Raw genomic sequence first — 25,294 nt, 5'->3', positions numbered from 1 at the left:
AATTAACTCAATATAAGCAGATTTTCTTAGGAACTACAATAGAGAGAATGAGTCATTATAGAACTGGGCACAACATCGAATACAGCACCAGCAAGTGAACATTTCTAGAATAAGTGAGCCAGTGGACATAAATGTAAGGGAGAGAACCCTCAGGGATATGGAAGGATCAGGGAAGATGAGAGTTGAAATCATTACCTTTGTAAGTTACTTCACTGACTGCAAAGCCTGGGATCTCCAACACCCATGATATTTGCTGGATTACTTTCATAGTGAACCTCAACGGAGAGCAAACAGCAACTGCCAAACTGGTGTCCTGTGTTCTCCCGCCTAGTGCAGATGGAGCGCACACACGTCCTGCCCACTCAGGTTTTCAGTTTCTTGCCCATTGGCACACTTATTTTTAGGCTCAAAATAACATTTTTTTTTTTTTACTTCTGTCTACGCAATGTATTTAGTTTTATGATTAGCAATTTCACATGAAAATCAGCTCAAAGAGCCCTTTTTCTCGGCTTCCCAGAATATGCATTTTATTTAAAGAAGCATGGGAATAAAGTGTAACCTTTTATAGACATTTCATTCTGACGGTTAGATTCAGAACTGAAGATTTTGCCCTTTGGAAATGAATTTTTAGGTGTGCTCTGTGGCTTCTCAGGACTTAGTCGGTGTTGCCTCCGTGTCATGGAGGAACATTTGACATGCTCTATAAACACTTACAGCTTCTGATGACTTTGTTTTGAAGGCTTGGGAAATTGCTGAGTAGCGAAAGCAGGGCCTAGTCTAAGATTCTCGCTTGATTATTTGAAGACTTTTATCATCTGCCATTTGTAGTAGTCTGATACTCATTTTAGAAACTTTTTTTTCTCATAGTTTTTACCCAAGTTAGTACTTTACGTGAGACATTTACCTTAATTTATACTCCTCAGTGAAGTTGGGTTTTACCTAGTATTTTGTCATGTGGAATGATTCCTCTAATGAAACATATTACCAGAGGTACATTGTCTGTCTTTGTTTACTAGTGGGTTATGAACATCAATCACTTGATAGAGGAATTAGAAAATCACCAACCACAAGGCACTGGAAACGCATGATGGGAGCATGAAAATGGATGATGCTCTTTCAATTGCTCTGGTAGGCCAAGGAGTCCTTCCATGTGCGCTGAGTTCATTTTCTTGCATACTGATGTAGAGCGGGAGAGCGCAGGACCAGCTGATCACCACACTACGAAGTGCAGGAGAACATGGCATAAGCACAGGGGCTCTCTGCTCCTCCCTGTTCCAGAGACAGCCGTATCTTTTCGTGCAGTGCCAGCCTCATCCCTTGACACGATGGTGAAGGTTGGAGTAAACGGATTTGGCCATATTGGGTGCCTGGTTACCAGGGCTGCCTTCACGTCTGGCAAAGTGGAGATTGTTGCCATTAATGACTCCTTCATTGACCTCAACTACATGGTCTACATGTTCCAGTATGACTCTACCCACGGCAAATTCTGCGGCACAGTCAAGGCTGAGAACGGGACCAGCCTCATCCCTTGACACGATGGTGAAGGTTGGAGTAAACGGATTTGGCCATATTGGGTGCCTGGTTACCAGGGCTGCCTTCACGTCTGGCAAAGTGGAGATTGTTGCCATTAATGACTCCTTCATTGACCTCAACTACATGGTCTACATGTTCCAGTATGACTCTACCCACGGCAAATTCTGCGGCACAGTCAAGGCTGAGAACGGGAAGCTTGTCATCAACGGGAAGGCCATCACCATCTTCCAGGAGCGAGATCCCGCTAACATCAAATGGGCTGATGCTGGTGCTGAGTATGTTGTGGAGTCCACTGGTGTCTTCACTACCATGGAGAAGGCCGGGGCCCACTTGAAGGGTGGAGCCAAAAGGGTCATCATCTCCGCCCCTTCTGCCGATGCCCCCATGTTTGTGATGGGCATGAACCAGGAGAAGTATGACAACTCACTCAGGATTGTCAGCAATGCTTCCTGCACCCCCAACTGCTTAGCCTCCCTGGCCAAGGTCAACCATGACAACTTTGGCATTGTGGAAGGACTCATGACCACGGTCCATGCCATCACTGCCACCTAGAAGACTGTGGATGGGCCCTCTGGAAAGCTGTGGCGTGATGGCCGTGGGGCTGCCCAGAACATCATCCCTGCATCCACTGGTGCTGCTAAGGCTGTGGGCAAGGTCATCCCAGAGCTGAACGGGAAGCTCACTGGCATGGCCTTCCATGTTCCCATGCCCAACGTGTCTGTCGTAGATCTGACATGCCAACTAGAGAAACCTGCCAAGTATGACAATATCATAAAGGTGGTAAAACAAGCATCTGAGGGCCCACTGAAAGGCATCCTGGGCTACACCAAACCCTGGTTGTCTCCTGCAACTTCACCAGCGACTCCCATTCTTCCACCTTTGATACTGGGACTGGCATTGCCCTCAATGACAACTTTGTAAAGCTCATTTCCTGGTATGGCAATGAATTTGGCTACAGCAACAGGGTGGTGGACCTCATGGCCTACATGGCCTCCAAGGAGTAAGAAGCCCTGGACCCCCCCACCCCAGCAAGGACACGAAAGCGAGAGAGAGGCCCTCGGCTGCTGAGGAGTCCCTATTCCAACTCTGCCCCTGACACTGAGTATCTCCCCTCACAGTCTCCATCCTAGACCCCAGAATAATGGGAGGGACCCAGGGAGCCCTACTCTCTTCAATACCATCAATAAAGTTCACTGAAAACAAAAAGATAGATAGATAGATAAATAAATAAATAAATAAATAATTTATATAAATAAATAAATATAAGATAAAGATATATCATCAGAGCCCGTGATTCTGAAAGAGCTTATTATTGAGGAAGTGCAGTGTTACGGAAAGAGCTTGGACTTTGGGGTCAGACTCTTCTGATTCACATGCTTTTCATCTCTGCTATTTATTTAACGTCTGTGACGTCTGTGTTTATTATATTGCTTCCTGTCTTTGAACTTCAGTTTCCTCTCGTGTGCCATCATAGGAGACTGATTATTTGAAGTGATTAAGGGATTGCACTGCTAAAAGCACCTAACAGTATGTCTAGTGGCACCTAAGTGTCTTTCAGTGAATGTTAAGTCCATTTTCTTCCTTTTATCTCATTCATTCCAAAGTCCCTTGCATCCTGTTAGCTTGTTTAATGGACGCAGAGGAGAGGCTCCAGGTAAGAGGCAGTTTCAGTGGCTCATTCCTTATCCGACGCTTGCTGACAGCTTGCTTTCTGGGGTCGAAATGCAGAGAGCAGCAGTTATTTGAGGAGGCATTTCATAAGTGGTGTGAGTTAGGATATAGAAATGAAAGGGCATCTTAGGAGGAGGGCAGAGCGATTAACCTGGTTTCCACCCCATGTAATTTCTGAAAACAAATTATGGAGGGCAAATTGATAATTCTTTTCTGGAACAGATTATTCTCATCCTTAGGTATGTACAGTTGGCCGTCCATGGCTTTGGACTTTCACATCCTTAGACTCAGTGAACCTCAGATTGAAGTATTAAAAAGAAATCTTGCAACTGTGCTAACCATGTACCGACTTTTTTCACTGTTGTTATTCCCAAACAATGACAGCGTAACAACTGTTCCCACAGCACTTTGATTGTGTTACTTGTTATAAATAACCTGAAGACCATTTAAAGTGCATGAGAGGCTGTACTCAGTTGGATACAAATATTAGACTCAGTTTGTGAGCTGTTGGCCCTTGACTTGTAGATTCTAATATTCCTGGGATTGCTGGCAACAATCCTCACTAGATACCAGAGACTGGGGGTGGGTTGTACCCATAACTGGCTCCTACCTGAGTTTTTACTGTTGTTGTTTCTTTAAGAAATTTGGTACACTGCAGAGGCCAGTGGGCATGGCAGTAACAGAAAAACAAAACAAAACAAAACCCTACTGTGCCCACCTGCACACATATGTGCATGTGTGCATGTGTGCGTGTGTGCGTGCGTGCATGCGTGTGTGTGTGTGTGTGTGTGTGTGTGTGTGTATTTGTGTCATAAAAGACCTGGAAGATGCATAGAATACTGAATCACTTAGCTCTTTGATCCCAGCTGGTATTTGATCCTAGCTGATGCCTTTACTACTGTATTGACTAACTTGGTGTCTTTCCTCCTCTCAGTTTGATAAAGGTTACGCTTACAATATTCGTCACAGCTTTGGGAAGGAAGGCAAGAGGACAGACTATACACCTTTCAGTTGCATGAAGATTATCCTAACCAATCCGCCAGGCCAAGGGGATTATCATGGTAAGTGTTTGTGCTGGATGCTGGTGAGTGGCTTTTGTTACTCCTGTCAGTCATCTGAGTCAGGTTAGAGCACCATTGCTCTGACAGTGGCTCCGTTCATCTTCTTACTGAGCTCCCTCAGCCTTGCTCAGCTTGTGCAGGGGTAGACTGCCCAGCTCTCTCTCATCCACTGCTCTTTGGCGTGTGTTCTACAAGGACCTTAAGAGAGACAGAGTGCTCTAGAGCTGTGTGATGTGGGAGATCTCTAGTTTCAGAATAGTGCATTTTGTTAGTGTTCAAATGGCTTTGTGCTGAGGAACAGTATAGTTTTCTTCCTTCAACTGTCATCTGATTAACAGGGATCAAGTAAGCAGTTTGACAAGTTGTAGTGTCAAGTATATAGATCAGTTTGCCTGAGTTCTTCACACACACACACACACACACACACACACACACACACACACACACACACGTTTCTCCACTCAGCAACAAATTTTCTAAATTAATTCTATCCTCACATCTTTAAAAGCTCCCCATTTTGTCTGGTATGTCAGGGAATGGTTGACAGATTTTATTAGTAACCTTTCTAGTTTGCCAAAGCTTGCCATAACTAGATGTCAATTTTTTGTTTTGTTTTAGAATCTTAAATGAACTGTTGTAAAAAGATCCCATACTTTTAAGCTGTTAAAAATTGGACAATCACAAACACTATTTTTAGAAAAACTCCCTGTGTTCAGAACATTAAAAAATGCATGCACATGGGGCTGGAGAGGTGGCTCAGCAGTTACAAATATTGTGTGCTCTTACAGAACACCCAGGTTTGGTTCCCAGCACGCATTTCTTGATGTAACTACAGCTCCATGGTGTTTGGTGCCCTCCTCTGGCCTCCAGGGGCAATTCTGCCAGTACACATGTGCTGTAAGCTAAATGCACAACTATGACGTCATGAGAGTTGATATCTTAGTTACCTAAGACTACCAGCAGTCACTGTGCTCAGTGCATACACATTAGATTGGCTCACACCCTAAGATTCCTGTTACACTACTCAAGATACTGCACAGGTGAACACTGGTGTAAAATTGCACTTGGGTATTTCTGAACTTGGGTAATTGAAACCATGGAAAATCAGAGAACATAAACCTGTACAGATTTTCACAGATGCATAGTTTGCTTACTTACTGTTTGCCTCACACATTTCCCTTCCTCCTTCCCTCCCTTTTAAACAAATCAGCTATTTTAGATCTACATTAGGTTCACAGCATAGCTGAACAGGAAGTCAGTGCTCCCGTGCACCCTCACCCTCACATGATGCCCTCCTCCATCCTCAGCATCTTGTGGTTCAGTGAATGGCTGGGACATGCTGTTATTGCCCAAAGCTGAGATTAGGGTTCACTCTTGGTGTCTGTAGTCTATGGGTGTGGACAAATTTATAAGGCCATATCTATTGTAGAAAATAATTTTACTGCTTGATGGTTCCCTGTGTGTTCCTCCTTTCCCCAACCTCTGACAGCCACATCTTTTGACTTTTTATGTTTGTTTTATATTTATTTTCAAAATCCTTTGTCTATAGAAAATATGAAAAATACATAAAAATGTACTCATTATCTTACATTTAAGCACAGTTACTATTAACATCCCCTTTCTCTTGGGTCTAGATAGCTACCTCTTAACTGTTTGCCTCCCATTTTAAAGTTTGTCATTGTTTTATGATGTTTTACCTTACTAACTAGTCTTTGAAACATTATTTAACTTGTTAGATAATATGTCCTTTGAAAGTGATTTTTAAAATCATTACCCTACTTTTGGGCAATTGATTTTATCTATGGTTGTGTTGATATATGTATGTGTGTCTGTTATGTATCCATATGTGCATGTGTATGTGCAGATGTGTGGCCATGTGTGTCCCAGTGGAGGCTGAAAGTCAGTGTTAGGTGCCTTTCTCTATTGCTCTCCACCTTAGTTTTTGAGACAGAGCCTCTCACGGAAGCTGGTCCTGCTTTTTCAGCTGGGCTGGAGGCCACCACTCTGAGCTTCCTAGTGGAGGCTGGGAATCTGAGCTCATGCCCTTATGCATGCAGAACCGTCTCCCTAGCTTGCCTTTCCTTCCTTCCTTCCTTCCTTCCTTCCTTCCTTCCTTCCCTTCTTCTTCTTCCTTCTTTCCTTCCTTTCTTTCTTTCTTTGGTTTGTTCATTTTTTTCCATCTGTCTTTCTTACTGAATCAAAATTTTCCATTGTCTAGATACAACACAGGTTATTTTTTCACCTATTATAGAACATCTTAATTGCTTCCAAACTGTATATAAAAGCCACGCTGCTATGAATGCATGTGGCACGAACTGTGGTCTATTTTCTGTAGGTCCATGGCTGCCACTTAGAGAGTGTGCGTTCTGTTTCTTCTGGGTGGACTATTTTGTAGATTTGTTACGTGCATTTCAGTATAATTAGTTTAATCTGAGGCTTTTTTGTTGGTTTTGGGGTTTGGTGATCTATCTAGAATGGGCAATCAGGATTATTTTATTATGACCTACTTGGCCCTTTATGTTCATTAATGTTTGTTTTGTGAAATTGGAAGCCTCAACATTTGGTGTGTATGTATTTACAATTTTATCTTCTTGGTGAGTTGTTCCCTTTGTTAATATGTAGTGACCTCACATCTCTTTTGACTAATTCTGGAGTTGATGTGTACGTTTTCAGACATCACAATAGCTGAGATAGCTTGTTTTCTATTTCTGTTTCTGTGATAGATGTTTTCCATCATGGGACTCACAGTATATGTACCAGTAAGACGTGCATCTTGGGGACAACAGAAGGAAACCTTAATTTCTATAGTATTTTTAATCTGTAGCTTTAGCAGTGCTTAGGATGTCTGCTTGCTTACTCTAACATCTGTTCTTGCATGCCATATTTTTCTATCATGTGAACTGCGGTACTTTAAGCCTGGTCTCTTCGTTCCAGCATCCTTGCTGCTATAACTCCACTGCTTGTTAAGCATCTTCACACCAGACTTCTCCAGCGCTTTACTGGGTTCCTCTCCTTGAATGAGATTCGCTTCTGGATACGAAGCAATGTCCCCAAGAACGTCAGGCTGCAGTAGAGCAGGCGAGGGTTCTGTCAGGTGGTTTCTTCTGAGAACAGAGTGTTCTCTTGTAACTACCTCTCCCTTCCCGCTTCAGAAGCTAGGCTTATTATTCATTTGTATTCACGTGACAACACTGAAATGCTGCTAGATTCTGGATGTACAACTCACAGAGTGTTAGAGTTGTCCTCACCCCATCCCCACCCCCAAGCGTCTCTTTGCTGTGTTCATACTGAGGCTCCAACCATGCATCAATGAGTTGGGTTTTCTCAGTGGCACTAACTGGGAGGGAGGGTCTGCTTACTCATTTCTTCTGCAGTCACTTGTGAATCTCTGCATTTACTTACTTCTCAGAATTAGCCTTGAGACCGTATCTCTTTGTTGTTGTTTTTTTTTTTTCAGTTTAATTCCTCCCCCCTTATTTAAGGTAGAGAAGTGACCTCACTAGATGCTCAACCAGAAACTGGAAATGTGTTTGTTTTTGTTTTGTTATTTGTAAAATTATTTAGTCCCCTGCTTTGATTTTATTTCACCACCTGATGCTACCTAAAATAGTTGACCAACCAGTTAGGAGTCTATGTAGGTCCAGCTGTATTCTGGTCTATGTTTCAACACTGGTGCTAGCTGTGGGTGCATTCACCATCTTTGGTCATGTTTGCTCAGTCCTGAAGATCGTTCTCTTTGAAGAGTAGGAACAGAGAATGTATCTAGCAGCTGTGAGAATAACACCAGCTTGCCAAGTGCTGCTTTACTTCCTCCAAATACTTTTGAGTGAGCGTATCTTGAAAGGAACACAGGGTTTCTCTGTGTAGCCTTGGCTGTCCTTGACTTGCTTTGTAGACCAGGCTGGCCTCGAACTCACAGAGATCCGCTTGCCTCTGCCTCCCAAGTGCTGGGATTAAAAGCGTGAGCCACTATCACCTGGCTTCTTTAGTTTTTTTCTTGGCTTTACTTTTCAGGCCTCTTACACAGTTCTGTTCATCATGTCAAGTATAATTTGTGCAATTCCATTCAGTCAGTCTCATTTTTTATTCACCTTAATTATTCTGTAAGTAACCAATAATTCTCATGTGGACCGTCATTTCATTCGAATTGGAATTTTGTTCTATTTTCACTACTGCACTTTTTGAGAATAATGACAATAGCTAACATGTTTTCAGTGCTCGTTGTGTGTGTCCGGAACACAGCAGAGTTTTGTTTTATAGGAAATTTGTGAGACCCCCTTTTGAGGGGACATGAAGCTGATAGAACATTTGTCTGTGATCAGTTGATATTTCAAACCCAGGCAATGCTTCATGCCTAGGATCTTTTAAAAATTCAATACAGTATTTTTATTCTTTGAGAGTTTCATGCATGTAGCCACATGTTTTGATCATGTTTAGTCCCCACCGTTCCCCCTAACTACTCTCAGGCCAACCCCTCCTCACCTCACAACTTCATCTCCCTGGTTTTTGTTTTAAATAATTTGCTGTGTTCCATTCATACAGCCCATATGGCCAGTCTTGTGTGGAGCCACCCACAGGGGCACAGTCTACCCGCCAGGAAGCTCAGACCCTTTACCATCTATTACACATTTTCTCAAAATGCTTCCTGTACTAAAATGCATTTCTTTAAGTCTGAGTAAAGGATATGCTATAAATTTTGCAGTTTTCATAATTCCATAGTTTATAGAGAGCTCTAGTGTGGCAGTACAGGCTTTATTTATAGTTAAGTTGTTTGTTAAGTGCATTTGTTTGGCTCCCTGGCCCCTTTCCTTAGGTTCTTCATCCCCTGACTTCCCCTGACTTCATATACAATGTGCAGTCACTCCCCGTTAGCTTGCAGATGTATCGCTCTGCTTACAGTCTCTGTTCTCCTTCATGCAAGTTCTAGTTGTCCATTCTTTGGTTTTGTTCATGATGATGCAAATACACGGTGTGTAGCCTTTCTTTGAAACAATTCCTTTTTTCTAAAGTATTTTTCATATATTTTCAAGATGATTTCCCTTGAAGTGAAATATTGGAATATTTTTGGTACAAATTATGATACTAAGATAAATGCTATAATATCTTGCTTACTGTAAAAATATTTTTATTATGTTTCTTTTTTAACATATACATTTATATTATTACACACCAATAAAATAAACTACATACAGCAGGAAGAAACATGAGACAATCAAGAATTATATAAATGTTACATTCATAGTGATTTTGGCTATTTGTATTTGGCAAAATTGAAATAAACATCTTTCCTATCTTGTTGGGTCTAAATTTATTAATGGAGATTGATATCTATCATATCTCATCTCTATGAACTTAAAACGTTTCTTTATGAAAACATTTATAAAACAGAATAACCTGATGGGGATTTGGTGCAAAGACAAATTGAACATTAATTTTGTCTCTCTTTTTTAAATATTTTATTAATTTATTTATATTACATCTCAATTGTTATTCCATCCCTTGTATCCTCCCATTCCTCTCTCCCTCCTGCTTTCCCCCTACTCCCCTCTCCTGTGACTGTGACTGAGGGGGACTTCCTCCCCCTGTATATGCTCATGGGGTATCAAGTCTCTTCTTGGTAGCCTGCTGTCCTTCCTCTGAGTGCTATCAGGCCTCCCCATCTAGGGAACGTGGTCAAATATGGAGCACCAGAGTTCATGTGAAAGTCAGTCCCCACCCTCCACTCAGCTGTGGAGAATGTCCTGTCCATTGGCTAGATCTGGGTAGGTATTCAAAGTTTAGTGCACGTATTGTCCTTGGCTGGTGCCATAGTTTGAGAAGGACCCCTGGGCCCCAATCCACCAGTCATAATGTTCTTCTTGTAGGTTTCTAGGACCCTCTGGATCCTTCTATTTCCCCATTCTCCCATGCTTCTCTCACCTAAAGTCTCAATAGGATGTCCTCCCCTCTGTCCCACTTTCCTGGTAAGTGAAGACTTTCATGGGACATGGCCCTTGGGCTAGTACCCAGATGTAAGTGAGCATATACCATTTGAGTCTTTCTGCTTCTGTGTTAACTCGGGTTAACACACTCATTATGATCATTTCTAGTTCAATCCATTTGTGCAAAATTTCGGGAATTCCTTGTTTTTAATAGCTGAGTAGTATCTCATGGTGTAAATGCACCACAGTTACTTTATCCATTCTTCTACTGAGGGACACTTAGGCTGTCTGAAACAATTCCTAATGATAACTCAAAGCTTATATGGGTTCTGGGCTTCATGAGATCAGTGTCGAATTTATGTCTGAATCCCATGTTCTTCTGAATCCTATGTTTTTCTGGGTTGGATATTTTATTCCTATTATCTGTACCCCCTCTTCTATGTCTTTAGTGCAAAGTTTTTAGATTACAAAAATGTGAGAGTATGTAACTTTTAGGTAACTCCTATGGCTACTTGCTGATTTTCTGTTTTGGTGAGAGAGCAGCAAGGTCAGAACTGTTTCCCTCCTCCTAGTGAACGGCCATGCAAGCCTGAGAGTGCTACACTGCTTTAAGTAACTCTTGAGCTGGCAGTACCCTGATAACAGAGCAGCTAAATTCTTGTTTAGAGAGAGAGGAAAGCTGTCCCACCATGGACAATTGACTTTTTGTTAATAAGCTGTTAGGCAGTTAGGGGCACTTCGGCAACTGCTCGAGTGTGGCCCTCGATAACCGTGTTGTGCCGCCTTGTGCTTTGTTGGCAGGGTGCCCATTCCGTCACAGCGATGCAGAGCTGCTGAAGCAGAAGATGCAGTCCTACAAGATCCCTGCCTCGGGCATCAGCCAGGTGGGTCCAGGTCTGCTCAGGGTCCTCAGCAATTCGGCCTCAGCCATGTCCTCTTGGATTTGCTTACAGACGTAATGCTGTGTGGTGTAGTATCAGGGCTCACAGCCAGCGTCCTGACTGCTCAGGTTCCTGGTCCTTGGAAAGTCCTGTTCTTCCATCTGCTCTGCTACAGTTTTACTTCTCTTGGTAGTAAACGAGCATAGAAATCCCACCCCCACAACTGCTTTTCTTCATCAGTTGAGGGCCTCAGTTAAAAACAAATGTTTAATGTATTGAGGTTTATTAATGAAGCTGAAAACTCATGGCAGAGTATTTCATTTTAGAAAATCCTTTCTGAGGAAATGATAGCGTACTGTGCAGGCTATGAATGTTCTGGTAGGCATCAGCTGTCGCTTGGTTTAATATGTACATCTGATGGTAGCTTATTAGGTCTAATGATTTTTTGAAATACTTTGTTTTGTTAAGAATTTGAAAAATGCACAAATTGTAAATAAAATATTTAAGAGAGTACATCTTTTAATAAGTTGACTTTTAAAAAGTACCATGATATTGTTAGGGCAGTTGTCTGCAGTGGGGTTCTGACTCACCTTGGATTCTGCGCCAGCTGAAGGAGCCTTCCTTCCTGGCCCTAGAAGAAGCTAAGACATCAAAGTTATTGCCCATTCTTAGACAGTTATTTATTTTTATTAGACAGACATCACTGTGTAAGAAAACCCTACTCTCCAAAGTTTAGATTGAGTCTGGTTAGTTCAGCTTGTCTTGTTAAGTTCTGAGTACTTACTCTAGGCAAGGAGGAAGCCTGCAGGCGGTCTGGAGTCTAAAAAGCACCTTCTGAAAGAGTTGATCATGGGATGAGGACTAATAGAAAGTCAGGAATTGGAAGCAAGAATGCATGAATAGAAGGCAGGAATGCGTAGGGCCAGTGGCATTCAAGCTAGTGATGAGGATAGAACCAGTACATAGGCAGTGATGGACCACTTAGAAGAAGTAGTTGGCTTGGGGGTTGAGTCTTAGAGCTAAAGAAATTAGAATGGCAGAGAGAAAGTGGCTTTATAGCTAATTAAAGAAGCTAGGATAACATTTACCATTACAATTATGAGATTGGGAAGGCTACTAGAGAGCCAAGGAGTCCTGTGTGTGCCAAGCCATGATAACTAGTGGGCTGGTGGCGGTGGCTGAAGGTGAAGCCAGCTCTTCTGAGGCCAAGGTTTTGTCATTGCTGTTTTCTATTCTAATCCTACTTTAGCTGAGAACTGGTTGTCTGGAATATGTTATGGGAGAAGGTTAGAGGAACAAAAGCCAAAACAGATCCTGGTTACTACTGTCAAAGTTAAGAGGAAGTGGGATTAATAAAGTCTGAACAGAAATAGGAGCAGGATTAGGCTTCTCTAGAGTAATACAACTTACAGAATGAATCTCTCTCTCTCTCTCTCTCTCTCTCTCTCTCTCTCTATATATATATATATATATATATATATATATATGATTTATTAGAATGAGTTATAGGCTGTGGTATAGCTGCTCCAACAATGGCTGGCTGTGAACAGAAGTTCCAAGAATCCAGTAGTTGCTCAGTCCACATGGCTAGATGTCTCATCTGGTCTTTGGTATAGACTGGAATCCTGAAGATGTAAGCTGTAATGCCAGTGAAGGAATGGACTTGCTAGCTAGGTGAGAGCAAGTGTCCTCCTTCCATATCCTTATAGAGGCTCCCAGCAGAAGGCATAGTCCTGATTAGTGGTGAGATTTTCCAGATCAAAAGATCCAGATTAAAGGTGTGTCTTCTTACCTCCAAGATTCCAATTAGAAATGGATCTTCCTACTTCAAATTAAGCAAAAACAAAACAAAACAAAAAACAAACAAACTCCTCAGAGCCTATGGCTTCCATATTTGGGTTTTAGTTAGTTCCATATGTAGACGAGTTGACAGCCAAGAATAATCATCACAGGGAGGAAGTACATCTGAGAAGATAGTTTCACAAAATACCTTGTAAGGAAGAGCTTTTTAAAGGAGATTGAGCAGAGATTGTTTAAAGTAGCATCTGCATGTGCTGAGCGAGTTACTCATTATTGGTGTCAGTAGAGGAGTCATTGTAATGGTGGAAAGCAAAAGCAAGAACATATTTGTTTAAAAGATAATGAAGAAAAGTGAATTTGGGTGACTGAGAATATGTTCTAATAAAGAGGTTGTCAGGTTAAGTATATGGTTAAGGGGATGATTTATTTAAGCATTAAAAATAAAGAAGGGGCCAGGTCCCACCCTACCCGCAGCTACCAACAAGTCCCTTCTGCGCTGTCACTCCACACACCCAGACTCTGCATTTCCTCCTCCAGATTCTAGCACCGTGAGTCTCCCGGATCTCCCACCACTCATGCCTTTTCTGAAGCCTCCCAGTCCTAGCCTGGTTTCACACTCAGCATAGTCTGGCCATCTGGCCTCTACCAGGACCCACCCTACCTGCAACCATTGACAACCATTGTTTCAAACCACCCCATCTAGCTAGACTTCCCACGTTCTCTTCCAGGTTCTAGCCTGTGAGCATCCTTGAGCTTCCCGTTCATGCCTTCTCCACAATTTACTAAGTCTAGCCTGGGTCCCACATAGAGTACCCCAGCCTAGTCTAGGCACCTGTTCCTACAGCACAAACAATTTCTAGGCTTAGGGCAGGATCCTCTCAAACCCCTACCCACCCAGCCAAAGGAACCCCTGACACCATATCCAACCTGTCCACCCAGCCAAAAGTACCCCGACCCTCCGGGCTTAAGCCAGGAAGCACATCCTGTGTTCCAGCCCAGTCTTCTTTCCATGTGACTTAGGCCCAACACACCCACAGATCTTCTCTTCAGCCAAACCTGCTTTGTCCCTGTCAGACTTAGATGCAAAAATACCAACAATACGAAATACAAGCCAATATCTTCTCTCCAAAATCTGCCAGTACTATAGAAATGTTTGCTGATAAGAATTAACTACTGAGCCCCAGGACCAAAGATTTAAAAGGACAATCATAAACTTCATCAAGGAAATCAAGGAGCTTAAAGAAAACACAAAGAAACAGCTTAATGAAATTAAGGAGAAAGAGTTTAGGGAGAAGAACTGCCTGAGTCATGCCCAAGAAAACACAAACTAAGGCTGATGGAAATGAAGGCAGTCACTTGCTAAGGAATCTAATGAGGACATAGAAGCACCGAGGAGGACTTACGCTGACATGAAGATAGAAGTGAAAAACCCAGTAACTCAACTAGAAAACTCAGAGGAAAGCCTTACAAGTAGAATGAAGGAATCAAACGGAAGATGGAGTGTCAGACTTCAAAGATTAGTAGAGCCTTGACCAAACAATCAAGAAATGTGAAAATTTTCTACAACACAGGAGAGGAATACACAGGCAGTATAGAACACTGGAAAACAGACCCATAGGATTACAGGCATAGATGAGGGAGAAGAATCCCAAGCCAATGGCATAGGTGAGTTTTTTCAGCAGATCATAGAAGAAAATGTCCCCAAACTAAGGAAAGACACACCCACACCGATACAAGAAATTTAGATACTACTCAGCTATTAAAAACAAGGAAATCTTGAATTTTGTAGGCAAATGGATGGAACTAGAAAGATCATCCTGAGTGAGGTAACCTAGACTCAGAAAGACATGCATGGTGTATACTCACTCATAAGCAGATATAGCTACATAATACAAGAGGACCACACTATAATACACAGACCTAAAGAAGCTAAATAACAAGGAGGACTCTAGGGAGAATGCTTAATTCTCATTCAGAAGGACAAATAAAATGTGCACCAGAAGCAGTTGAAGAGAAGGAACAAGATGGGAGCCTACCACAGAAGTCCTCTGAAAGACTCCACCTAGCAGGAGATCGAAGCAGATGCTGAGACACACAGCTGAACTTTGTGGTGGAGCACAGGGAGTCTTATGGAAGAGTTGGGAGATAAAGGACCTGGAGGGGACAGGAGCTCCACAAGGAGACTAATGGAACCAACAAATCTGGGCCCAGGGGTGGGGCCTGGAGAGATTGGTGCACCAACCAAGGATTATGCATGGTGGGGACCTAGAACCCCTGCTCAGATGTAGTCAATAGGCAGCACTGTCTCCTTGTGGGTCCCATAATATGGGGAGTAGGGACTACCTCTGACACATGGATCACTTTCCCCTGGCCTTGCCAGGTCATGGAGGAAGAGAATGCAGGCAGTACAGATGAGACTTGATAGGGTGAGGTCACATGATAGGGCAGGAGGGTTTCCCCCTTTCTGAGAATGGAGGGGGGGATGAGGGAGGGAGCTGCAATCGGGATGTAAAGTGATTGAGTTTTTTATAAAAAATTAAAATAAAAAAATTTTGCAGAATACCAAATGCAGAAGAATGAAATTAAACCCATATCTATCACCTTGTTTAAAAACAAAAAACAAAACAAAACAAAAAAACTCTAGCTCTGAATGGATGGCAGACCTAACTGAAACTGTTAGGAAGGAACATAAACCTATGTGATAAAGGAGGTAGGAAAGGACTCCCTTTGCCCAAAAATCAAGGTGAAGATCCCCAAGTGAGATGTCATAAAGCTAAAAAGCTTCTGCATAGCTAAAGAAACAATCAGCCAGGTAAAGAAGAAGCCTATAGAGTGGAAGAGTATTTGCCATCTACATATGTAACAGGATTATGATTCAGAATATATAAAGAACTCAGAAAGGCAGAGTTTAAAATGGCCTTGGACCTGAACAGGGAGTTCTCAAAAAATGAGAAAAAAATGGCTTAGAGAAATCTCAAGAAAATGTTCATCTTCCATAGCAATTATGTATACATAAATCAAAATATCTTTGAGATTTCATCTTACCCCAATAGGACTGGGCAAAGATCAATAAAAAAGTTGACAACAAATGCTGGAGGGATGGGCCTTCATTCACTGTTGGTAGGATTGCAAACTCGAGCAAACTGTAGCCACTATAGAAGTCACTGTGGAAAAGTCCCCAAAAGCTAAAAATAAACCCACTACATGACCTTGCTATACCACTGCTTGGCAAACACCCAAAGGACTTGACATCTTATTCCGTGAATACAGCTCAGCCATGTTCATTGCTGCTCTGTTTACAATAGCTAGGAGATAGAAACAATGTGTGTGTTTCAGCTGATGAGAGGATAATGGAGATGTGGTGTGTTTACACTGTGAATACTGTTTAGCAATATGGGAAAATGAAATATTAAACTTTGCAGGTAAATGGATAGAGGTAGGAAATGTCATATTGAATGAGGTAATCCAGACCCGGAAAGACAAACATTCTTTCTCATTGGAGACCCTTAGCTCCAAATCTTCACATGTGAGTACATATCCTGGGGTAACTGCAGCAAGCAGAAAAGTAAAAAGAGACCAATATTGGGGTGGAGAGGTTGGGGAGCAATAGGTACAATAATTATAGTGCACAATTGACCTGAGCAGTGAAGTTGGTAAAGGGGGTCTCTTTACAGAGTGGGGAGGGAGGTAAAGGTGAATCTCAGGGTGCAAGTCAACTGATTGGAAAAGTGGGAAAATGAATGCTCTATAGGAGGAAATACAGAAGAAAGAGATAATAAGGATGTCTGAAATATTAATCTACATAATTCTATGTATAAATATACATATATGGTTTAAATGAATGTTTTTCATCTGGGCTGACAGTATTCCCTCCAAGAGCCTAAGATCACCTCCCCCCCACCCCCAAAAATTTTTTTTTCCAGATGTGTGAAATTCTCTGTAGAGTTGCTGGTCAGGGCTGTTCAAGAGATTCCATGTCTAAACATGCAGCCTATTGTTGTTGACCTCAGCTGCCTCCCAGAGGTGGAAGATAAGTCCCTACTGCTGAAGACACCATGCCTTTTAGAAGCATGGCTTGGAAGCCCATGAGCTGGAACTGAACTGAATGCCTCCTCCCTGAGAATTAGCTTTCATGATCCCTGGGGTTACCATGGAAACTTCTAGAAGATAGAAACAACCAAAAGTCCTAACCAGCTAGGATGGCCTTCATATCTTGGTGCTTGCCAAAAGCTCTCTAATTAGACTTAAAACATACTCAGCAAGAAGGAAACCATGCCTGGTACTGGAACTGTAGCCAAGAATTCAGTCATGAATCTTGGAGGAGACTCCACTTTTCAGAGGACCAACTCTTCATTCTCATTTTATCGATCCCTTGTATTGTTTGTTTGTTTCTATTTTATTGGTTTCAGCCCTGAATTTGATTATTTTTTCCCCCATCTACTGTTTTAGGCTATTCATTGATCTTATTCTTCCAGGGTTTTCGGGTGTCTTACTAAGTTATTACTGTGAGAACTCACATTTTCATGTGTGCACTTAGTGCTAATAGTTTCCTCACAGGACTTCTTTCATGTGTCTCACGGATCTCAATATATTGTGTTTTCACTTACATTCATTTGGGGAAGCTTCTAATTTCCTTCTTCATTTTTTCCTTGACCCAATTACCCAAGTGTGTTATCTAGTTTTCATGAGTCTGTGTACTTTTATTTTCAATGTTACCCTCCTTTTGATCGGATAGAATGTGGGATGTTATTTTATTTTTCCCGAATTTCTTGAGACTTGTTTTGTGGTGCTTTGGAGAAGGTTCCATGGACTTCTGAGAAGAATGTATATTCTGTGCTTGTGTGGAATGTCCTGTAGATTTCCATTTGGCTTAACACTTTAGCCTTTTCTGTGTTTCTGTTCTGTCTTGAACTCAGGGTTGATGTGCAGTGGGATATTAAACTGATCCCAGCTCAGCTAGGCCCAGGTTCAGTTTCTAAGCACAGGAGCAAACCTGTAGTTATAATGTTTTCGCAGAAGACCCTCAGAAGTCTGGGGAAGGCACACATGGTTCTACAGGGTGTTACTTAGGTGGCTTCACAGCGGGAGTGTGCAGTGCCATGTGAAGGAGGCGCCTTTTTTATTAAAATAAATTGCATTAACATACACTTAGTCATTTTAAGTTGCATAATTCATATATTCATTGTATTCACAAGTTTGTAAATCAACACCTCTGTCAAGTTTCTTATCTTTATGTCACCTTGAAAGGAAACTTAGCATTTGTTAGTCAGTCTGTTAATGTCTTGATAATATAATTTTCTGGAAACAGATTTTAATGTGTGTATTCTTTTGTTTCATGTGTCTCTAATGTTATATCTAGAAGTCCATTGCCAGAATTAAGATCATGAAGACTGATATGTAGATTTTTCTGTATCCACTCTATAGTTTTGGCTTTTAAATTTGGGTCTTTAATCTGTTTTGAGTGAATTTTTGCATACAGTGTTATGGTGAGAGTTGTATTTGTGTGTTGTTGTTGTTCAATTTTCCAAATACTAGTCATTAAAGACATGGCTTGTCAATTGTTAGTCTTGAACGTATGATGAAAGTAAAGCATAGCCAGTATGTAGCTTAGGGGTAGAGTGTCAAAATAACAGAGTAAACTGCAAGTCAGTGTACAGGGTGATTTCTGCACTATTAGTTGCATTATTTTGGTCTATGTGCCTGTCTTGCTATTAGTACTATAGTTTGGATATCACAGCTTTGTGCTGGGTTTTGAACCCAGAATTATGAATTCTTCTGTTCCTCCTTTTAAATATTGCTTGGCTATTTGGAACCTGCTGTAATTTCCTGTACATTTCAGCATCAGCTCTAGAGCTTTGCTGCTTACACTCGGTGTGCTTGGGTAGTAACGCACACTGCCTGCCAGTTCCTAACATAGGACAGCTTTCCTTTTCTCAGTTCCTTCAGTTTCTTCTTGTGTTTTACACTCCCCAGCATACATGATTTTGCTCTAAATGCAATCCTGGTACCTTATAATAGAAATGTTTTCTTCTTTCTCTGGCCATTTATTCCTGATGTTAGATAGAGAACTGGTTTTCATTCATGTATCTACCAGCATTGTTAGATTAACTTATTGTGGTAGGTTTTTATGGATTCTGTAAGAACTGGTCTTCTGAGAATAGATGGAATATTACATCCTTTCTATCTGGATGCCGTGTATTTCTTGTGTAATTGCCTTCTCTGCTAGAACTTCCAGTACTGAACTGGATAGCAATGTATCTTGATCTTGTTGCTACTGGCAAAGAACAGCTTTCAGTTTTTAACTATGGGTGTTCATAGTACCCTTTATTATTTTAAGTAAATCCCTCCTACTCCTAGCTTAAAGGGGAATTTTTGTTTGAATCTTCAACAAAGGCTGTATCGGGTACCTTTTCCGCATCAACTGAGGTAAATTGCATACTTTTGTTTTTGCTTCACTTTATCAAGGCTCTCTGTATTACATCAATTGACTTTCATGTTTTGAACCACTTAGTATCACTACAGCAGCACTTGATCGTGACTTCTAATCCTTGTAAATGTGCTTCTGGAGTTGACTGACTAGTGTTTTGATTTTTTTGACTCTTTTCAGTATCAGGGACTAAGCCTAGAGCCTCCTTGCTCAAAACAGATAAGCACTCTACCACTGAACTGTAATCACAGCCCAGACTTGCTAGTATTTTATTGAGGATTTTTGTATATACATTCATAAAGGATCTCCATGATTCCTTTGTTTAAAGCTTTTTTATGTTTGCTAGGAGGTTTTTAGATTTAGATTTGATACCTTGCTTATTATAGTTTATTCTGATAACCCATCTGTTGGATTGCTTTTGACAATTTATATTTTTCTAAGAAGTGTTCTATTTTATCTAAGATGTATGTAACATTCACTTAGTTGCAGTGTTTTGTTGGTTATGAGATTTTATTGGTTTCTTTTACTTTTTTGAATGAATATGTTTAAGGTATGCCTGTGTTGCTTGTAGCTAGTGTGTACTCCTCCTGTGAGTAGGTCATACTTCCTTGTTTCTTTGCATGTTTCATACTATTTTTCAAGAAACTAGAGAATGTGAATATGAAGGAGTCTAATTATAAAAGCCCACTTCCTTTTGTGTGACCTGTGCTTACAGCTTGTATAGAGGTGTTACTATATGTAGTACGTATGACTGATTGACATGGGCTGACTAGCTGCTGAGTTACTGATTTCTCCAATTTTGCATGTGTCAAAAGGCAGAATGTTACTAAAACCACTCCTGAGAGGCAGTGTGTATCTACTCATTTCTCTTGTGTAACTGTCACCCATCAAACTGTGTTATAGTGCTATCCCTGTGTGTGTAGCTCTCAAGCCATTGGTGTCAGTTCTAATATACTACTGTCTGTACATTAAGCACACTACCTAAAAATTCATACAAAAAGCACTGTAAAATAGCTTAGTTGTATTTTAGGTTAGTTACATGCTAGAAGTGATTACACTGATTTCTTACACTGATAATATTTTGACATTTGTTTTAAACTATTTAACGTAATTTTATTTATTTCACTTGAGCCTTTATTTGTGGCCATATAAAGTGTAAACTACCAGCTGTGCCCTGAGTTATAGCATGATAGGAGAACACTGCTCCTGATGGTGATCTGAGTGTGATCATGTGAGACTTTTCATGAGCAGAGTGATTGGGTTCTGGTTTTCCATTGTACTTTAGTATTTGCTTCTGTATACGATTGTGTTGGACTTTCTACAACTAACAGTTTTACAAATAAACTACTCATTTACAAGAGTAGAAATTATGCTATTTACAAATGTCTTTATTTTTGTTTCATCTTAGTGTTTTTCAATAGAGAAGGAATATTTGTTGTAGAATTTTTAGCATAACCATTAATAATTATTTCTAAAAGTAGATCTAATTAATACTTCTAAGAAACTAAGTAATGATGTCAAAGCCAATGAGTGTGGAATAGTATGTATACTTTGTAGTTTTGGAGGCTAGTAAGCCTGTTTTTCACAGTCCAAAAATCTTTAGGCAACTACTGACCATATTAACTCTAAACTGGCAAGTGCCTTTTAATGAAGAAATCCTTTAAAATGGACAGTTTAAAAGGCTTAAAAGTAACTATGGCAGGATTTCATGGTAGTGCTGATAAGTGCTCCAATAAAGTTGCATGGCTCCCTACTTGATGTGTGTGTAAATCTGAGCTACTGAAGAAGGCTGTCATGTGGTCAGATAAGGAGCGCCCATCAATGGGTGTCTGCTGCTGTGTAGGCGCCACTCCTGACTCGACAACAGCATGTGGTACTTTTCTTAGTGGTGTTGTTGAAAATGTGCATTTTCATTAGAAATTTAGTAAATGTTATTAGTAAATCTCAGAACTGCAGTAGAGAAGAGATGTGATAGCCATAGTTATATTTTTGCTTATGTCACAAAAACATCAAACATTTAATTTGATTTTTAAAATATATTTTCCTTTTTAGAGGCTATAGATTGTTATTTAAGTTTCTTAAATATTATTCAAAATAAATAGTTCAAGGAAAAATCATACATGAAGTCAAATAATACTTGCCTTTGTTGATGAAAACATTCACTAAACTTTTAAAAATAGAAAGTATAATCCTTAAAAAAGTATTCTTTATAGTTATACATTTTTCTGTAGACATTATGTCAGAAACTTTAACGCAGATGGAAATTCATTGAATGATATCTGGTATTGTCACATAAATTCAACCTGTCTACTGTAGGCATAAAACTACTTTTCTTAGTTGTTCTTGTTCATTTTTATGAAGTATTTTGTCAAAGTTCCCACCTATTTTGGAGAAACAAGCTTTAATAGAAAATTAACTAACTGTTTTTAAAAATCAAATACTTAAGATTCTTCATCTTCTGAGCTGATTTACTTCAGAGCTATGGTGTTTACCATCAGTTTTATATAATATAAGTATACAAATAACATACATATTATAAATAAAATATATGTTTATTATGTGCTATTTACAATACATATATGCATGCATATAATGCATATGTACCTTTTAACCCCCTCATCCTTGGAAAGCCATTAAGTGGCAAGCTTTAAGCGTGGCTTCTCTTTCTGTTCTACTAGTATATCCACTAGATGCAATTTATCTTTTTATAAGATCTTTAAAAATAATCAATGTATAAATGTCTTCTCTGTGTCTATAAAGATCACAGGGCATAGTAGCTCTGAACTGTCTTGCCTTTTTATCAGGACAAACAGAGTAATAGGTAATAGCTAAACTCTTGAGCTGAGGTCAGCACTACTACTTGTCATGCCTCTGGCTAGGCAGGCTTGTCACCTGTGTCCTCAGATGTTCTTCCTCTGCTTCCCAGTTCACTTAGTTGTTGATGTTTCCTACATGCAAAATACTGACATTAGTCTGCTGTGCATGGCTATTGGACTCTAGCAGGCTTCTCCACCCTGGCTAGTGCCCAAAACATTGAGACAGAGACCTTTAGAACTATAAACGCTTTAAAGCACAGTAACCGGGCAGGAATCAACCCTCTAAGCTGTTCTGCTGTTTCCCAGCCACACAGCCCATGTTACTTGCCTTAATCAGTCCTGCCTGGGCTGCTTCTGCTCCATCCGGCCAGCCCTCATGGCCGCGTGCTCAGGGTCCATTCTGCCTTCTCTCCGCGTTCCTTTGCTCCTGCTACAGCTTCTCCTTCCTTTCCTCCTTGCAGCCTGCGGTCCTGTGGTTCCTCTGAGGCCCAAGCCCCGGAAGCTAAGCCCTGCCTGCTTTTCTTTTGCCCACCTACAGGCTTCTACAACTTTATTAACCAACCAAATTTAAGTTAGGCAAGGTTTACACAACAAAGACCAGTATACACGAGAAAGCGCTGGTCTGGGCGGCATCTGCTCTTGGGGGCCAGTACTTAGCACACATACACGTTAGGAATACATAGCACCAGACCAACCCCCCAACGTTGATTTGCACTGAGGTATTCAGTATTTGAGAAAACAGTTTAAATTACTTTATAAGAATTTTTTGGTACCTCTTTTGCTGTAATAAAAAATGATAAATGCTCTTTAAAAAAATCAGTGTAATCATGGTATCACAGATCCGAAGGAGATCAGAAGAAAATCTTGTCACATAGAGAATGGTATTCACATCAGGTTTGAATACTGAGTAGGAGTTTTTCCAGTGGCAGGAAGTGAGGATGTGAGACAGCAAAACCACATTCACTCAACTTTAATGAAGAGCCATTTGGCTGGCACAGTGGCTCAGCAGGCAAAGACCCTTGCCACACAAGCTTGGTGACCTGAGTTTGACTCAGAATTCATATAAAATATAGAAGGAGATGCCCATCTCCACAGTAAGCTGTTCTCTAACAGCCACATGTGCACTGTGAAACTCATGCCCTTACCCCAAACGATTATCTCTAAACCCTTAAATAATAATTGGAGATGACTGTATTCCATTTGCCATTGAAGACACTAGAAATAGTGTGAGAGGGGACACTAATGACACCTACCTGATGGAGCTAACATTGCAGTGGGAGACAGGCAAGAGATCCTGGTGAAAGTGAACTACAGCATGATAAGGGGCCAGAGCGAGAACTTCTGGTAGGTCAGGTCAGAGTGTGTTCCGGGAGTTCTGTGACAGCACGGAGCAAACACCATTGTGATAACTTATCACCGATGGGTTATTTCCACAAGCCAGATGGTGGTGCGTGCCTTTAATCCCAGCACTCAGGAGATAGAGGCAGGCGGATCGCTGTGAGTTCCAGACCAGCCTGGTCTACAGAGCGAGTCCAGGACATCTAGACTCTAGAAACCCTGTCTCAGAAAACTAAAAAACTAAAAAAAAAAAAAAAAAGTGTCAAAGGGCAGGTTTATTTGGTAACTGAGGCTCCTGGGTGAGTTCAGCAGCCTCAGAGGATGAAGCCAGAGGAAGTCGCACCTGGACTGTGGTAGATGACAGTTTTAAGGATTGTCTGCTACCTGCTGGACTTGGGGAGCTGTGGCTCCAGGTGAGGGGGTTGGAGCAGTCCCCAGGAATGCCAGGAATATGGAGGCTTTCCTCTGGGGGGGGGGGAGGGTTAGAGAGAGGAGTGGGATTTACCAGACCATGTTGGGGGAGGGGAGGGCAGCTGGAGATGCCAACCAAACAATCACCACAAATAGATTTAATTCTGGATTAAACCAAATCAACATTTTCGACAAAAGACTCCCATAGATGTTACCTCTAGGATTTTTTGAGACAGGATTCCACTAAGCTTCGTAGAAAAGCCTAGTCCATCTGTGAACACTTCAGGGCCAGACCAGCTGGAGCAGCCCAGGGGCAGAGACTGCGTCTGATGAGAAAGGCCTTTGAATCGTGCAGAGTAGTGTGTGCTGCACCCATGGCAGACACTGGATGTAGGGCTGGGGGTGGCTTTTAAGAGTGACTCTGGTAGCAGTGTGGGACTGTCGTAAGGAAAAGTCAAGAAGCCTGGTAATAAGAGAGAGTGATAGGCCAGGGGTCTGAGCAGTGGAGAGGAAAGGGAAGTCTGAAATCGACTCAAGACTGTAGTCACAGTACCACATGAGACAGTAAAATTCTTTACGTGCGACATCCATAAGCAAATGAAAGTGCGTAGTGAAGGTCACAGCAGAGGTGTGGGGCATCCATCAGATGTGCCAGGGGTGTAAGAAACAGAAGCACAGTAGTACGGGCAGGCGTGTTCCACTTCTACCAAGCTCTTCTTTCAAAATAAAGAAGTGTAGACACGGAGTGGGAAATCTCTGTGGGCTAGGTGTTGAAATGTTGAGCCGTTTAGGAAGAAGCAAGGGAGACAACGACCTTGAGTTAGAGTCACTCAAGCCATTTGTCTTATTGGTGGGCGCAGTGTATAAATATAGCTGCGCATGTGCAGTATTCCAGTTGGCAGAGCCAAGGGTGGGCAGGTGGCTGCTTTCTGCTGCCAAGTGCTTCTTGAGCACCATTGGCAGGCACTAGAGTAAATGGTGGGAGGAAGATGCACCTGTGCTTGACTTAGACTTGGAACATGCAATGTGCGTTGATATTTATGTTTATATTGTTTGGCGTTTCCCACTGGTGTTGGTGAACATCATATGTGTTGATTGACTGGCAAAGATCAGTCTGAGAGATCGTAGTCATTCAAATCAGAAAACCAGGCACATCATTCGTCTTTAAAGACAACTTGGTTATGGCACTTGATTAGACTTCCTTACCAGGTGTGGCGGTACATGTCAGCAGCGCCAGCACTTAGGAGGCTGGAGCAGAAGGGCAATGAACTTGAAGGCAGCCTGGATGACATAGCCTGTGGCAGCAGGTACAAGACTTGCCCAGCTTCAAATCTTAGCACTGAGAAGTTCTACTTCTAACCAAGAAGCTGTTTGTAGTTGATGGCTGTTGGGGAAAGGAAAGTCCATTTTCCCCAGTAGGGTCTCACAGGGTAAA

The 25,294-nt window shown here is 41.4% G+C and overlaps 1 protein-coding gene and 1 pseudogene across 3 annotated transcripts in view; both read left to right on the top strand.

Moving 5' to 3' along the window:
* Nucleotides 1-25,294, top strand: part of PRIM2 (DNA primase subunit 2) — a 218,895-nt gene that overhangs the window by 181,083 nt on the left and 12,518 nt on the right. For both annotated transcript variants that reach the window (XM_084754859.1, XM_084754860.1), the window contains 2 exons: nucleotides 4,139-4,265; nucleotides 10,988-11,070. In XM_084754859.1, coding sequence (XP_084610985.1) covers nucleotides 4,139-4,265; nucleotides 10,988-11,070 — 210 coding nt within the window. The remainder of the gene's footprint in view (nucleotides 1-4,138; nucleotides 4,266-10,987; nucleotides 11,071-25,294) is intronic.
* On the top strand, nucleotides 1,311-2,724 carry LOC311582115 (glyceraldehyde-3-phosphate dehydrogenase-like; annotated as a pseudogene). Its single transcript has 2 exons — nucleotides 1,311-1,334; nucleotides 1,546-2,724. The product of its transcript is annotated as a glyceraldehyde-3-phosphate dehydrogenase-like (transcript).

Source organism: Acomys minous (assembly GCF_964271855.1).
Source record: "Acomys minous genome assembly, chromosome: 13".
Lineage (NCBI taxonomy): Eukaryota > Metazoa > Chordata > Mammalia > Rodentia > Muridae > Acomys > Acomys minous.
Note: the sequence above shows the minus strand (reverse complement) of the source record. Positions and strands in the feature narration are given on the sequence as shown.